This window comes from Callithrix jacchus, chromosome 4 (genome assembly GCF_049354715.1).
Source record: "Callithrix jacchus isolate 240 chromosome 4, calJac240_pri, whole genome shotgun sequence".
Lineage (NCBI taxonomy): Eukaryota > Metazoa > Chordata > Mammalia > Primates > Cebidae > Callithrix > Callithrix jacchus.
Window position 1 is genome coordinate 133,766,046 of NC_133505.1, and position 16,422 is coordinate 133,782,467.

Here is a 16,422-nt window from a genome sequence, read left to right on the forward strand (position 1 = left end):
AGAGACCATTTATTATCACTACTAATTATTCTTCTTTTAGGGATTAAAATTTTAGAATTATTTTCAATTTCAGTTACTTACATATCATTTGCTTCTCATACCTACCTCGAATAGTGAGAATAAGGGAGTTATTGATTCTATTTTATAAATGAGGCAAATGAAATACAGAAAGTGCTTTACTTAAGGTCACATTCCTGATGAGTAATTTGGTCAAGTTTAAAATGCACATTTCCTGATACCAATTTCAGATTTTTAAAATTTAATGCCCCACTTTTTTTAAGCACACATTTTAAAAGATGAGGTCTTGAGAGTTTAAGTAACATCCCCAACGGATAGACAATGACTAAATAGCTTGGCAGAAAATCAAACTCAGATCTTTCTGACTTCAAAGCCCAAGGTCATAGCAGCTATACATTACTGCATCCCTCCTCACCTGCTGGAGAAGATCAGGGAAGAATTCATAGAGAAGTAGCCTTTAAAATGTATCTTGAAGGACATATATAGGTAAGGGGTGATCCTCAAGATACTTAACAACTAGTACAGTAAAATATATAAATATGGTAGCCCATATATAAATGTGTTAAATATATTAATATACGTAGATAATACCACTGCTTACCAGGTGTTGTTAGAAGTGCAAATCATCTATGAGGTTATTCAGTGATGCCTGAAAATAGCTGCTAATTTTTAGAAATCATCTGGTATTGTTTTCTGTTTGTTAGGGTAGATTCACACACCCACACCTAGACCCATTCATACTCAAAGAAGGCTTCCCCGGAGACATTTTGTGCTTAACTCCTAGAATCCTCTCTAGTTTAAAAGTTCCAACAGAGTTTTCAGGGTCCAAAAGTGTTCTTGACTAAGGGGGCCAAGATGTTAAGGACAAAAAAAAAGGTTCACCTTCCTCGCCTCCCAAATTCTGGCATAACAGATAACTTTTGCTTTCCTTTAGTATTTTTACTCCCCAATATATGTAGTTACTTCCTGACTACTACTCTTTCTCCTAAATATTCCCTGGAGATAAGGGAATGGCTTATATAAGTCACTGATCACATATGCACTTTTTTTGTTGTTTGTTTGTTTGAGACAGAATCTTGCATTGTCGCCAAGTGCCAGGCTGGAGTGCAGTGGCACAATCTCGGCTCACTGCAACCTCCGCCTCCCGGGTTCAAGCAATTCTCCTGCCTCAGCCTCCCAAGTAGGTGGGACTACAGGGGCGTGCTACCACGCCCAGCTAATTTTTGTATTTTTTAGTAGAGACAGGGTTTCACCATGTTGGCCAGGATGATCTCAATCTCTTGACCTCGTGATCTGCCTGCCTCGGCCTCCCAAAGTACTGGAATTACAGGCATGAGCCACGGCACCCTGCCACATATCCGCTTTTCTATCTTAGTCCGTTTTGGTGTTGATGTAACAGAATACCTAAGGCTGTGTAATTCACTCAAAAAAAAAGAGGTATATTTGGCTAACAGTTCTGCAGGCTGTACAAGAAGCATAGCATCAGCATCTGATTCTGGTGAGGGCCTCAGGGGAACTCGCATGTGCAGATCATATGACTAGAGAAGAAAAGAGAGAGTGTGTGTGAGAGAGCAGAGAGAGAGAGAGAGAGAGAGAGAGAGAGAGAGAGAGAGAGAGGGAGAGAGAGAGAGAAGGTGCCAGGCTCTTTTTAACAAGCAGCTCTCTGGGGAACTCTGTAGGAACTAATACAGAGAATCACTTATTTGCTGTGAGAATAGCACCAAGTCATTCATGATGGACCCACTTCCATGATTCCCAAGCACCTCCCATTTGGCCCCGCCCCAAACATTTGGACTCAAATTTCAACATTAAGTCTGCCGGGTCAAATATCTAAACTTTAGCATTACCCTAACTAGGTCTTAAGGTACATGAGAAGTTTACTTTCCTCAGAAAATAAAAACCAAAAAGGATATTTCAAGCTCTTTACCCCTTTAAAACTTTTTTTTTCTATGTATTTCATCTAGCCTTCTTATTTCCAGGGTCATTTTATTTGACTCTTAAATACTTCAATTAAATGAGAAATATCTGTTTTCTTAGAGTTTGAGTAAGACAGTGTTCATTCTTTCAGGAATTGTCACATTTCCCTTAATTTTCAGCTCATTTGCTTAAGCCTTTCCTAAGACTTTCTCTTCCCATTAATTGCATTGCACATAACATCTGCTGCCCTTGCTACACCCTCTTAAATTGAAAGTTTCATCATACTACCCATTGGTCCTTCATTTTGGTGGCTTTCCACTAAAAGCAAAATTCAATGGATTACAACAAAAGCCACAGTTATTCAACACTCAAGGGGAAGTCAGGCTTCTGAGACTGTGTAGTGCCACTTCAGGAGAGGATACAAAAGCCCAAGATCAGGCAAGATGGGCTAGCGTATTTCATGACTTTAAAGTAAGACTACATTCTCAGCTCCACCAAATAAGGGCATCATTTATGCCTGATCTAGAAGCTACTTTAAGGAAGAAAATGTTGTTTTGTCATCTTTCAACTTTTGACAATCATTCCAAGTCCCTTCTTCTCCTCCTCCTTTTTTTTGCGGCGGGCGGGGGCAGGGTGTAGGGGGGCCCTCTTCCTGACCACCTCTTTTTCTCTTTTTATTAGGCAACTGTTTTCCAGCTTTGGGCTAAGAGATGGACTCTGGTCCACACTTCCAAGCCCAGGGAAACTTGGAAGACTTCAAATCACTAAAACTGTTCTAGAATTCAAATGCTTTCTGGAATAAAGAGAAGAAAGTGGAATTTGTGCTAACTTCTCTGTTGCAACCTGGACTTCCTAATGCCATTTCTTCAAACAATCTTAGGCATACTTTAGCTATTGATCACTGACTTGGTCCCAAAGGACCAAGCATGGCAACTCAAAATGATATTTCTGAGAACATGATATAGCTCTCTGGAGTTCACTGTAATCTCCTGAAGCTGATATTGGAACAGAAGTATCTAACTGGCTGCGTACTCCATAATAAGTGGGACATGTTAAGACAGGTTGTTTGGGATATTGGGTAATCACAGCATGCCTGCGCATGAGAGAGCAACACCAAAAGCATCTCTGTCTATGCCTGTACTTCTCCAACTCTAACTCAAATTAAGTCCTGGCCATGAAATCACGAAAAGGGAGCATTATTTGTCTTTTTCACTTAAATCATTCAACGAATACTTACAGACTCACTACAGTTCTCAGGCTCTTGCCAAAGAGAAAGGAGGCACTACCACAGTCATCAGAGCAATAGTAGCAGTGCTTATTAATGTACGAGGAACATGGGCCTCATATGTCTCCCCTTGTGCACAAAATTACGCAAATAGATCAGAGAATCACTGCTAAAATCTCCCACTAGTATCCATCCCACCTGTATTTATGCATTCTCACCCTGCTAATAAAGACATAACTGAGAGTGAGTAATTTATAAAAGAAACAGGTTTGATTGAAGCACAGTTCAGCATGGCCTCAAGAAACCTACCATCATGGCAGAGGGGGAAGCAAATGTATCCTTCTTTATATGGTGGCAAGAAGAAAAATGCTGAGCAAAAGGGAGGAAATCCCCTTATAAAACCATCAGATCTTGTGAGAACTCACTCACTACCAGAACAGCATGACGGTAACCAACTCCAGGATTCAATTATCTCCCACTGGGTCTATACCACCACACATGGGGATTGTAGGAACTATAATTCAAGGTGAATTTGGGTAGGGAAGCAGCCAAACCATATAACCAGCCTACTCCAAAATAACCAGTCCTATGAATTGCATTTCCTTTTCCATACTTTAGTAGGTAAATCAAAATTGAGGTTGAATTTTTATAAAGAGTAAGTTCTTCATATTTGCAATTGTTACTACATTAATTGTTCTTCCTAATATTTTGAAAACTGGAAATGAAGTTCAATATCACCTTGACAAATTGCAAAAGGGCCTAGAAATATCACTCAAAATTAGTAGATAATAGAGTAGGATGCACATAGGGACCCATTCAAACAATAGAAGGAAACACACTAGTTAGTAGCAAAGAAAGAGGAGTGAAATCTACTAATGATAATGTGAATGTTGGGAGGGAAAGTCTTTGCACAGGAGATTGACTGTTCAAAGAAGGAAAGTCATTCTTCTGCATTAATCAGATGCTTATTAGAAAGCAATATTCTGTTTTCCTTGGGACATTCTGAAAGTTCGTGAAGAGAAAAAGTAGATAGGGTACAAGTCTTAATATGATATATGGAAAATATGGTTGATAAGAAAAACTTAAAAGTTATATAACTTACTGAAATCCCTAAATTTAAAGATTCAAATTAATTTTTTATCTGCTGTAGGTAAAATATGCCCCTTATCATATATTATGAGTAAAATTTATCACAAATTTTAATGTAGTAGAGGCTGAGTGGTATTATCCATATTTACCAAACTAGTTAAGAAACCAGTAGTTTGAAGCAAGATCTGCAGCAAAAGAAGAATGAGTAAAATCCTAAAGCATAGTCAAACCATTTAAGAATGCATTTGAAGATGCATGAAAATCATCTTTACATATGTAGTTAATAAATAGCTGAAAACATTAAACTATCACTATAAACGTGTGTATTATCTGTAGCTAAAATTTCATAAAGTGTGACACATGACACATGGAGTAGCACAAATAAGAAACTGGGTAGTCATTTTCCCCCATGTGATGCAATTCCAGATTAAAGGTACATTCTTCCCCATAGACCAATAAAAAACTTCAGAGAAAGACAGAGTGGGCTGTGTTAGAATGAGACTTAGACATCACAGTCAACTAGCGCATAAAATGATGAAAGAGTGGAATAACATCAAGATTTCTTGTATAATCAATCACTGGAAACATGTCAGCAAGTATGAGGCCGTCTGCTCCTGTCCATACAACCCAGTAGACAATTTGGGTAAGGGAGTGAGTATAGCAATGCCAAACGTGGCTATCAACACTTCTTTTTCTGTCTCAAAACAACAAAATTCTGAGACAAGTTCTTAGAACAAATGGAAATTTATCCAAATGAAAATCAAATGATAAATGCCCAGAGAATATTCTTTCTTTGGAATTCTTTCAATTCTTTAATTTAACCAGCTGGAATAAATTTTCAAGTAGCATTCTGCTCAGTCTTTTGAAATGAAGGACTTTGCTGTTAATTGGAAAGTTATATTTCATCAAAGATGAAGACAATGCTTTTGGCTTAGTGATTCTTAGAAAAAATAAAAGGCATTCGGTGAATATTTATCATAAACTGATTCCAGAACATGTATTTTAAGCATGAACAAATGAGCTGTGAGCCTATTTAACTAAAGAAAAACAGGGAAAATTCTAAGACAAGTTTTATTTTAAACTCTACATAAAAACTAACTTTCACTATGCTCAGTCATGAGTGCAATATGGTAAAGAGAAAAAAGAAATGGAAGCCATTAACTTTTAGAATGAAAGATTGATAATACAACTGTGGTTTCTGGTTTTCTGAAGCAAATGAATTAGATAAGCCAATACATTTAAATGTTCTTTACTGTGTTACTGGAATACGTGTTATTGGGGCTGGGGAAACAGGAGAGTCAACTCAAAAAGATCTACAGCAAGAAAATAAAAATTCACTAGGAAAAAATTCTTTCAAATATTCATATTTTTTAAGCTACCTGTACCATAGGCAGTACTTTAAACTTAGTCATTGATTATTGACATATTAAATAACCTTGTTACATTTAAATTTTAAATTGGCACACTAGGCAAACTAATATATCACAAAGAATGTGAAAAGTTGTTTGAAAATTAATTATAGTCAAGTACTAAAGAAATAATTTTTCCAGATTTCTTAAAGGAGTCACTGGATAGATGGTCTGAATTATAATTGTATATTCTGATCTAAAATAATTTTACAGGACAAGTTATACATAATACTATTTATAGTAGAAATTATTCAAAGAAGCTGTTTCACTTTTTTAATGTTTAAATTTCTGAGAAAACTTTTTAAAGGGTGATATGAGAGAAATATTTAACATTAATAAGTTCTGTAGACTCACACATGTTCTCTAGCTTGAGATGGAAGATGGCAGCCTGAAGCAGCAGGGGGCGCCCCCGGACGTAGGAGGTAAGGGAACAGGGTAGAGTATGACTGTCACACAAAAAAGATGAACACATCAATTCATTTCTGAGAGAGTCACTAATACTTTGAAAGGACTAGGTCCAAATTGAAAATTTGGGATAGGACACGACAATGTTGCTAGGCAGGCTTTAATGGTCTTTGAAATTTTAGCGCTAGGACACCCTACTGACTCAATTTCTGAAGATAGGCAATAAAATTCCCATATTATAAGTTTATAAACAGTATATTAAACAACCAAAATATCCTATTCTGGGTCATTTTTTTCTTAAGAGAACAATAATATTCATCTCACAAGCAAGTCATGAATTTCACAGCAAAAGGAATGAATAAAATTTGACCATATGGTGGAATGGAGTTAGCTTGAATGAAAGGGTCATGGATACTTCTGTCAGAACATTGAGTCAAAATTCAAAATTTTGGATTCTGAATCTTTAGTGGATAATAAAATTATTTAAACAACGGAGAAAAAAATCTGTAAAGACCTATTGGCAGTGGTCCATTTGTAAGGAAGAGATTTAATTTGGCAAAAGAGAGTCTATTATGCTTAAAGCAGACTATGAAAATACGTATTCTAAAAAATTGTGATTATTGATATTTATGATGTCTGCTTTAAGGTGAAATGATTTATAATAAGACTGCATTCAAACCTCAGTAGAATTTTAAATTTTTAAAGCTATATAATTATTCTTTCTCTTTTTCAGTATTAAGTATAACAAAATGTAAAAATATGTGATCATTTTATTAAAATTTCAAAAATGTAATGGTAATAGTCTAATGGAAAATTATTTCCAAATTAGATATAAATGATGTATAATTTTCAAGTTACATATATGTCTCATACCTCTATATGTTGAGGGGAGTAGAAATACTAAAATATAGGCTTGTAGCAAAAATAAAAAGAGAGAGAATAGAGAATGAAATGGTGCTGAATTATGCTGACTTAAATAATTTATTCTAAATGCTGTTAAGTTCTGAGTTAATTTCTGATAAGCAGCTTTTTGTTGCCCAGCAAATTCAAATTTCAAGTGATTAAGAAAGTACACTCCAAATCTTGATTTTGATAAAACTCCTTTGTTTTGAAAAGTTAGTCCACAGCTAGGCACTTTCCTTGCCTCAGTAGCTAAAGTGAAACAAACAAGGATGGCATGTCACATTGTACTCTATTGAGAAATAATATGGAGATAGAGGGGTGCTGTGGTTAAGAACCTTCATTGTCCTCATCTGTAGAACAGGGGTTGAATAGAGCTTCTACATACAGTACTCTTACGTAGAAGAAGTCTATCTGGTACATATTAAAAGTAATAGCACCAACCAAAATTATTTTACACCAACCTAATAGAAGTTTGTGTTGAATTTTAGTTATAATTATTCGTACTATTTTTAAAAACAAACTTTCCATGTTATCTTCACCTTGATTAATGCAGCAGGGTCATAATTGGGAGCTGAGAACACAGAGAGGAGAAATGTGAATAATCTAGCCTAGGAAGAGGTTAGGAGAGTGAGGAAGGTTAACCTAAAGAGCCAGAGAATTCAACAGTAAGTCTGGGTTAGGGCAAGGGATCTAGAAAGCACATTCTAGATAAGTGTATCCAATATATGGGCTCAGTAAACATTATGGTGGGACAAGTGCAGGGGAGACTAAAAAGGTAAGTGTGAGGCCAGCAAAGTAGGTAAGTACACAGGGGTCATATCACAGCGGACAAGGACCCTGAGGGCCATGTTAGGAAGCTTGGGTTTATCTGCTTTCACCTCCTAAAGTTTATAATTGATACCTTCCAATCATTACATTCTTGTTTCCGAATTCCCAAAACATCATGATACAAACAGATTGCATCTCTTAAATTAGTCCTTTGAAATTGATAAAATGTTATTTCAATCTCAATATATTTTAATGATCAGAGCTATCTTTGCAAAAATGGGCTCAATATAATATCCCAAATTAATAGCATATAGTAGAGTATCTAATGATGTATCAAAGTATTTTTCTTTGAATAATTCATCAGAAGCATCTTGACAATTAAATAGAAAGGCAATAGAATTCATGTGTAACCTACAGCACAGGTAAATCAGGTAGCTTTAAATTTCAATTTGGAACAATTAAATGTCTGCCTATTTATCAAAAAGCAAAAGATATTCATTCTTTGATATATTTACTGTGTTTGTTGTAAATTCCTAGGTTAAATTTATTGCAAGAAGAATAAGTTTTCTATTTTATTAAACAAACAAAAGACAAAAGGTGCATTTCTCAATTTACTTGGTAATAATAGTGGTCCTAAGTATGTATCTACACAATACATTATAATTGCCCCCAAAAAAGAAAAAAGTCATACTATAGCAATTTCCCTTCCATGCAGATTTTCCCAGTGATATCTTAACTTAAAACAACAGGCTGGCCACAGTGGCTCATGCCTGTAATCCCAGTACTTTGGGAGGCAGAGGCCAGTCGATCACCTGAGGTCAGGAGTTCAAGACCAGCCTGACGAACACGGTGAAACCAAACCCCATCTGTACTTAAAGTACAAAATTAACCAGGCGTTGTGGAACATGCCTCCAGCTACTCTAGAGGCTGAGGCAGGAGAATCACTTGAACCTGGGAGGTGGAGGTCGCAGTGAGCCAGGACTGCACCATTGCAGTCCAGCCTGGGCAAAAACTCCGTTCCCCGCCCCCCGGAAAAAAAAAAGAAGAACAAAAGCTAGAATTTTCATTCTCTATACATAAAAATCAGGTCCAACTTTAGATTCAAAAATGGTAAGATCAGCCCCCTATTCACACCATGCGCGCTTTTTAAAAGGTGTAACGCCATGGGCTTCCAGTTTCATTCCACACCAAATAAAATGAAAAGAAAAACATAGTACTTAGTTGGTTTGTGTCATAGAATTCGTGATATTTAGTCCTCAGTCTATACTGTGGAATATATTTTTAGCATTTAGGTAAAAATTATAACCTAGTTTGTCTTGGGAAGTGAACTACTTAACAGCTCAATGGCTCCCCTTAGTGACATTTTGCAAGAAATTCACCAAGAAGCAGCTCTTACGAAGACCTATGGGCAGATTTTATCTTAACATCAAGAAAATAGCTGATATTCATAATTTAGATGGTTCTCAATAAGTGACTTACAGTTGTGATTCTAGGGAGAGCAACTCTTTTATTCATAACCTCATTATATTTAAAGGAAATCGAACGTGTTCTATGGTTTGCATTTTCACTTGGAATATAAATATATACTATATAAATTAGGAAGAATAATTCAGGATCATTTTCGTCTCTTTATCATTTTTTACATGTTTATATTTTCTAGTTCATATATGTACTTGAATAGGTTTTAAAAAGACAGCCTGCAACTAATTTAATTTATATCTGGATAACCATTCCAAATGTATCTAATAAGAAAACTTGCCTTAAAATTAGTAGCTACAGTAAGTCAAAAACATACTTGATATTCATCAGGAAAAATAAAAGAAACAAATGAGCAACCATGCAATTTGACATAAGTTTTCAGAGGCTGTATTTAAAGAAACTGGGTCTTCTGTTGCTCTCTAGCTTTGGCTCTTAAATATGGTTGCACATCAGAATAAACTGGGCTGTAAGGGTGAACTCGTTATTGACTACAGATTCCTGGGCTCCTCATAAGAACCACTGAATCATAATCTCCAGGGGTGAGATCCAGGAATTTGAATTTTTTAAAATTTTGGGGGAACTTTGTCTGTAGAAGGCCATAGGAAGTGTTTACGTAAAAGACTGTATGTGTTTATACTCACAGAAAATAATTTCAGAATCTTAAAAATATCAATTATATATTCAATTATGTGATGCTAGGGTGCAACAAAATCTTAAATAAATATGGCTTTTTGGTCTACATGGAGATTTTAGCTACTCTTTCAAAAATTAAGACTCAAAAATAAGTACGAAACACTGACTGTATTCCCTCTATGTCTTCTTATTTCTTACAGCAATTTTCTGAAATAGGAAATAAGGTCACATGTCAGAATATCCTATTGGCTTTTTCTATACTCATCACAGAAACATCCAAACTCTGGCCTGCTATCCGAATCCGATACATGCCCTTCTCTAGTTTTCAGTACACTGATCTTCAGGACAAATTCCCAACATGGCAATTGAATCCCTCATATCGTTCCAGCTTCTCTTGGTAATAGTCTATAAATAGACTCTGATCAAACCAAGGAAGTCGACTTTCAATGCCCCAGATTCACCATGTCCTTGCATGCCTTTGGACAGTGAACATATTGTTCACTGCCTGTCAGGTCCTTCTTCCCTTATCAGCCTAGCAAACTCTGTCATTCTCTCAGGCTCACCTCAAACGTCATTACATCAGCGGAATCATTTTCAGTCTCTCTTCATGGAATTCAGTGCTTTCCCACTGTACCTCAACAGGACCTTGTACATGCCTCTCTATTTTAGTATTAGCATGTAACTATAATTATTGACAGTCTCTGTATCTCACTTGTATCCCTAGTTTTATCACACATCTTTGGCATGGTGTAGGGGCATTTTTCATGTTTGGGCAAGGGGTTAATACTATTAGCTTTCATTTGGCCCGTGAGTAACATATGCCAGGCACCATGCTAAGTACTCTACAATCATCTCATTTAACCCTTATAAAGTTTAGCAAGAAGTAAGGATTATTCACATTTTAAATATATCAGAGAGTTAATCCTGAGAAATATCAACGACTTGCCAAAGGTCACACAACTAGCTGGTAGCAGACATAAAATTTGAACACAGTGTTTTTCTGACCCTAAGGACAGTGGTGTTTTGTATTTTGGGGTTTTTGTTTGTTTGTTTTTTGTTTTCTGGTTTTTTGAGGCATCTTGCTCTGTCACCAGGCTGGAGTGCAGTGGTGGGATCTCGGCTCACTGCAACCTCTGCCTCCCAGGTTCAAGCAATTCTCCTCAGCCTCCCAAGTAGCTGGGACTACAGGTGTGCCCCACCATTCCCAGCTAATTTTTGTATTTTTAGTAGAGAGGGGGTTTCACCATGTTGGCCATGATGGTCTTGATCTCTTGGCCTCGTGATCCACCCGCCTCAGCCTCCCAAAGTGCTGGGATTGCAGGCATGAGCCACCACACCCGACAAGGACAGTGTTCTTAAATGTTACACCATAGTGCTTTCCTGCAAGGGCTCAGATTGTACTTGACTGATAATAGCAAATTCTCTTTGATGTTTTCTACCCAAACACCCTCCTCATAGCTAGAACATGAAGGGGAGATGAACACTATTTTAATCACGGGAATGTTCTAATACCCAGTTCAGGCACATATGTGCACGTGCACATGCACACATACATGAATATTCAATGAATGGCAAAGCACACATGTGTATTATATATAGAGATACACACACACACACACACACACACACATCAGATTGTCATAACTGGAATGCTTAGTTCGCAAACTTGCCAAAAAAATGGTTGAAAAAATATTAACCACATCAATGAAAAGTCACCAGAATAAAAAAGGAAGTCCCCTTTAATGAAAACCTTACAAAGTTATCCCAAATTACGCGTGATTTTTTAATGGACCACAGCCACTCTTCTGTATTTCTATTTTATTTCTTAGACAAGAGGAAAATATATTTATGCAAAGGGTAGTTAGCATTTCCAACCACTAACACATGACCTGTAAAAAAATAATAACCCCATTTTTCTATTGTGCAATAGCCCTCTGTTGAGTAGCAATAATGTACAATGTGTTAATGTCCTGTTACTTTACTAGAGCCTTCCCTTTCACTCAATGCCCAGACCAGTTATTCCTGGGATATAAAGTTATAATACTGAGTTTCAATCTACTTCCAAAAATGTTTAGGCCCGTCTTAAGAAATAATCATATCAGTTTGCTAATAAGCAGAAATGCACTGCCAGTTGAGTATGTTGTCACAAATGGCTAAAAAACATATAAATCAATCTGTGAGCAAGGAAGAAACAATACATTTCTTATGCGTCCAAAACATTATGGTTGGGATCACAGCTGTAAGATGTTGGACCATCATCAAGAGAACAATGTCAAACACTGAACTTCTGGATGATTTCCATAAAAATAACATTTTGCTTGGGGTCAGTAGTTTTTATGGAACTTTGGAATGATTTTCACTGACAATTTTTTACAGTTGAACTCAAACACCTCCAAAATGCTCCTCAATATGGAAATATTATGTAATCCAGCCTTTGCAGCCATCTCCTTCTGAAAACTAAACGCATAGCATGAAAACTTGTATTTTTCTCCTTTAGTTTTTCAGTTTTATAAAACTTAAATTATGCTACATATTCCAAAAGGTAAACTTACTCTTCGGTTTTCTTGTTTGATTATTATTATTATATGATTATATTTGAGTCAGCACATCAAACGTGTACTCATTAAATCCAGCATGGAAAGAAGGCCCTGATTCCTTCTGTAGAAATCTTATCAACCCAGCAAAATCATTTTAAGTGAAAAGAACAATGGAATCAAGTAATCAGTGTATAAGTAGTTCAGCTTAGGCATAATAATTGACTATAATATTGTTTGTTCCTCTCTGTACATCCCAAACAATTTGCTTCACCCTTGGCTGAATTCTGAGTTTTGTTAATTGCCCCTTTGGATTCCAGAATTTGAAGGTATGTTGTGCTGAGCCCATCAAGGAAAGCTTTTATGAAGTAACTGGAAGGTTTTAAAAATACAGTCTCATGACAAAGCTAGCTGTGGCATAAAATCATTAATCCAGGGAGACTGTATTGGCGTAGCATACCTATGCAGTATTAATACCACTCCCTAGGATTCTGTAACCAGAGCTCAAGAAAAGGAAAGCCAAACCACTGAATTCAATATTTGCAGCCTACTTCAGGACATGAAAATATTTTGGTTCTCCCATGCAAACAATTTCTCCAAAATATTTTTGTCAAAAGGGACTTAATTTAGACAGCCTAATTTCAAATTTTAAATGGCCCAGTATGTGGGATACACATTCAGAATTTGTCATACCTCAGGGAATAGTTGGCTCCTAGTTTTTGTTTACTATAATATTGATTTGAATCTAAGTAATCTCTCTTTGGGATATATGTGTTAATGGATGTTACTAAAACCACGCCCTCAGACATTGTAGACTGCATATATAAAATGTGTACATGATAATAAAACATCTGGTTAATTCACTATTTAGAAATAACTAAAAATAATTCATCCAATTTCGTGCCAGTTTTATCCACTTTCTTCAAATTATCCTCTTCTTCTAAAACTCTCAGTTCTCCAATGCTGACAAAATAAAATTCAGTTTCAAGTGGCTCCCTGTTGACTACAATTTACCTTCTCACATCCAAACCTTTAAAGTCATGTTGATTCCACTTTTAAAAATTCCTCCTCTCATAATCTGAGTCTGAGTTAAATCTATGCTCCAAACTCAGCTCCAGGTCAGGGGCCTGCATGAAATCCAGTATACATGTGATAAATATCTACTCATTTGCTGGATAGAGACTCAAAGTTCCTCCCCTGGTAGCTTATACCAGAGGGTTACTGATCAGTTATAGCCACCACGCTGCATGTAGAGAAATTACAATGCAAACTAATTTCAACATAGAAGTATTTGTGTTAAAATACAATTATCTTGTTATTCATCTTGAATTATTATTTCTGCATTTATTATGCAAATCAGTTCTCTTCTCTTAGATAACAGGCAAATATCTTGATGAATTTTAACTATCTAACTGCTACGTGGAAAAAATTGAATACAAAATAGTGCCTTAAAAATAGGAGCCAGATATCTCCCCCCTCCCTTTTTTGGGGTCAGATAGAATCTCCCTCTTTTGCTCAGGCTGGAGTGCAGTGGTGCTCTCAGGGCTCACTGCAGCCTTGATTTCCCAGGCTCAAGTGATCTTCCTACCTACCTCGGCCTTCTGTGTAGCTGGGACAGAGGCATGCACCACCATGCCCCATTGATCTTTTTTTTTTTAGTAGAGACAAAGTCTCACTATAATACCCCCGCTGGTCTTGAACTTTTGGGGTCAAGCAACTCCCCCACCTCAGCCTTCCAAAGAGCTGGGATTACAGGCGTGAACCACCATGCCCGGCCAAAATATGCATTTTAATAAATGTTTTCAACAGCAAGAAAGCTATCTAAAACTTTCCAAGAAACATGCATAAATAACTAACTATCATGTAAAATAAGTTTCAAACTTATGAGAACCAAACTATTTGGATTTCAAACTGTCATATATGAGTTGCTTTATTATATCATTTATGTGTTTCACATTTACATTGTTTGGAATATAACATGGACTTAATAATAGTTGAATGAATTATTAAATAGATTTTTAGCATCTATAACTATGATATATAAGAAAAATTTAAGTCATTTTTTAAAACTTAAAATAACCAAATGGAACATAATTGAAGGTAATTTTTAAAAGATTTTATCCTTTCATTTCAGGAAAAAAAGGAAGGGAGAGGAAAAGAAAAAAAGTTAATAAAGGAGAAAGTAAAGAAGCAATACCTGACAGCAAAGATCTGGAATCCAGCAAAGAAACTCCAGAGCAACGAGAAAACAAACAGCAGCAGAAGAAGAGAAAAGTTCAAGATAAACAACAGAAATCGGTATCAGTCAGCACTGTACACTAGAGGGTCCCATGAGATTATTGTAGACTCATGATGCTGCTATCTCAACCAGATGCCCAGGACAAGTGCTCTAGCCGTTAGGACCACAAATGGACATGTCAGTTATTGCTCTGTCTAAACAACATTCCCAGTAGTTGCTATATTCTTCATACAAGCGTAGTTAACAACAAAGAGCCAAAAGTTCAAAGAAGGGATACTTTCAGATGGTTGTCTTATGTGCTTCTCCGCATTTTTAAAAGACAAAGGACATTTTTGTATATGTTATCAATAGGTTATAAGAGGTAACAACATAATGATGACATCCGGAGAAGAAACATCTTTTCCTTATAAAAATGTGTTTTCAAGCTGTTGTTTTAAGAAGCAAAAGATAATTCTGCAAATTCAAAGATACAGTATTCCTTCAAAACAAACAGGAAATCAGGGAAGAGAAACATCCGTCAAAGGACAGTGTTGTTTTGACCAGGAGATCTAGAGAGTGCTCAGAATTAGGGCCTGGCATTTGGAATTATAGGATTTATCATCACAGAAAAAAACTGTTTGAAGATTAGTTCCATCACATTCATCCTGTATTTTTGTGAGAAACACAGGAGTGCATACCAGAGTTGAATATACCATATGGGATCACAGAAAGACAAAATGTGGAAGAAATCATGGAGCTGGAGGCTACTTTTGTGCTTTAGAAAACTGTGAAGGGTTGTGGTCACCTGGAACAGGTCTCTAATCTATGTTAGCACCATGTGGTTCAGCCTCTGTTACCCCTTGGATTATATAATATCAATCTGTAAACATGTGCCTGTAACTTACTTCCCCAAACAAAATCATACTTATTAGGAGAAAATTCTGATTTTATAGAAAACAAAAAATAGAGCAAGGAGAATATAACATGTTTGCAAAGTCATGTGTTTTCTTTCCCAGTGAGGGAAAAACAATTTTATTACCTGCTTAATGATCCACCTGGACCTAAAAGGGATACTACTTTCTAACAAGGTATATCTAGTAGGGGAGAAAGCCACCATAATAAATATATTTGTTAATAGTTTTTAAAGTTTTTGTTCACTTTGTTTTATTGTCTGTTTTATTGAGAATTTCTTACTTTTGAAATTTCTTGACTCATGAAGAGAATTCTGCTAACTTAGAGAACCCGTGTCTTATGTAATACAGAATATTACATTTCTTAGTAATATTTGCTTTTAGAATTCACCTTTACCTGAGCCAATGGAGATTTACTAATAGGGTATTAGGAGATATTTCTTCCATGTTCTTATTTTAATCAACATTCTAATTATAGACACATAAGCCTCCCTAACTGATTACACTGCTCCCCCTTCATTGCTTAGAAATGGGGGTCATTTCTTGTATGTCAGATCCTCCTGCATCTTCAACATTCGGTCTTTTCTTCTCTATATTTTCTCAGTCTGTGGATCTTTTTAGGGAACTGAAGTCACCCTAGCTTAAGGCCTCCCCAGTGTTTCACAGAGGACACAGGCCACCCCGTGCAGGAGGAGGTAATTTTGAGCGTGCAGCACAGAATCTCATGACCCACCTTAATCTTCCTGTTGTCACAGAAGGATGCACGGCTGCTCTGTCCACCATGATTCCTAGCCCTCTCAAGATCACTGCTTTCTGAAGTATTTGTAATGACTCTGGTTTCTGGCTGTCTATCTCTGGGCACCCTTCCCTCACCAACTGTACAGTTCCTGTAGTCTGCTTGGCTTAATTGATT

General features: G+C 36.4%; 1 protein-coding gene across 1 annotated transcript in view; it reads left to right on the forward strand.

Annotated features, from left to right (window-relative positions):
- Positions 1-15,744, forward strand: part of RSPO3 (R-spondin 3) — a 78,771-nt gene extending 63,027 nt beyond the window's left edge. Inside the window, exon 5 of the mRNA XM_035296641.3 lies at positions 14,515-15,744. Coding sequence (XP_035152532.1) covers positions 14,515-14,702 — 188 coding nt within the window. The 3' untranslated portion in view covers positions 14,703-15,744. The remainder of the gene's footprint in view (positions 1-14,514) is intronic.
- The last annotated feature ends 678 nt before the right edge of the window (positions 15,745-16,422 follow it).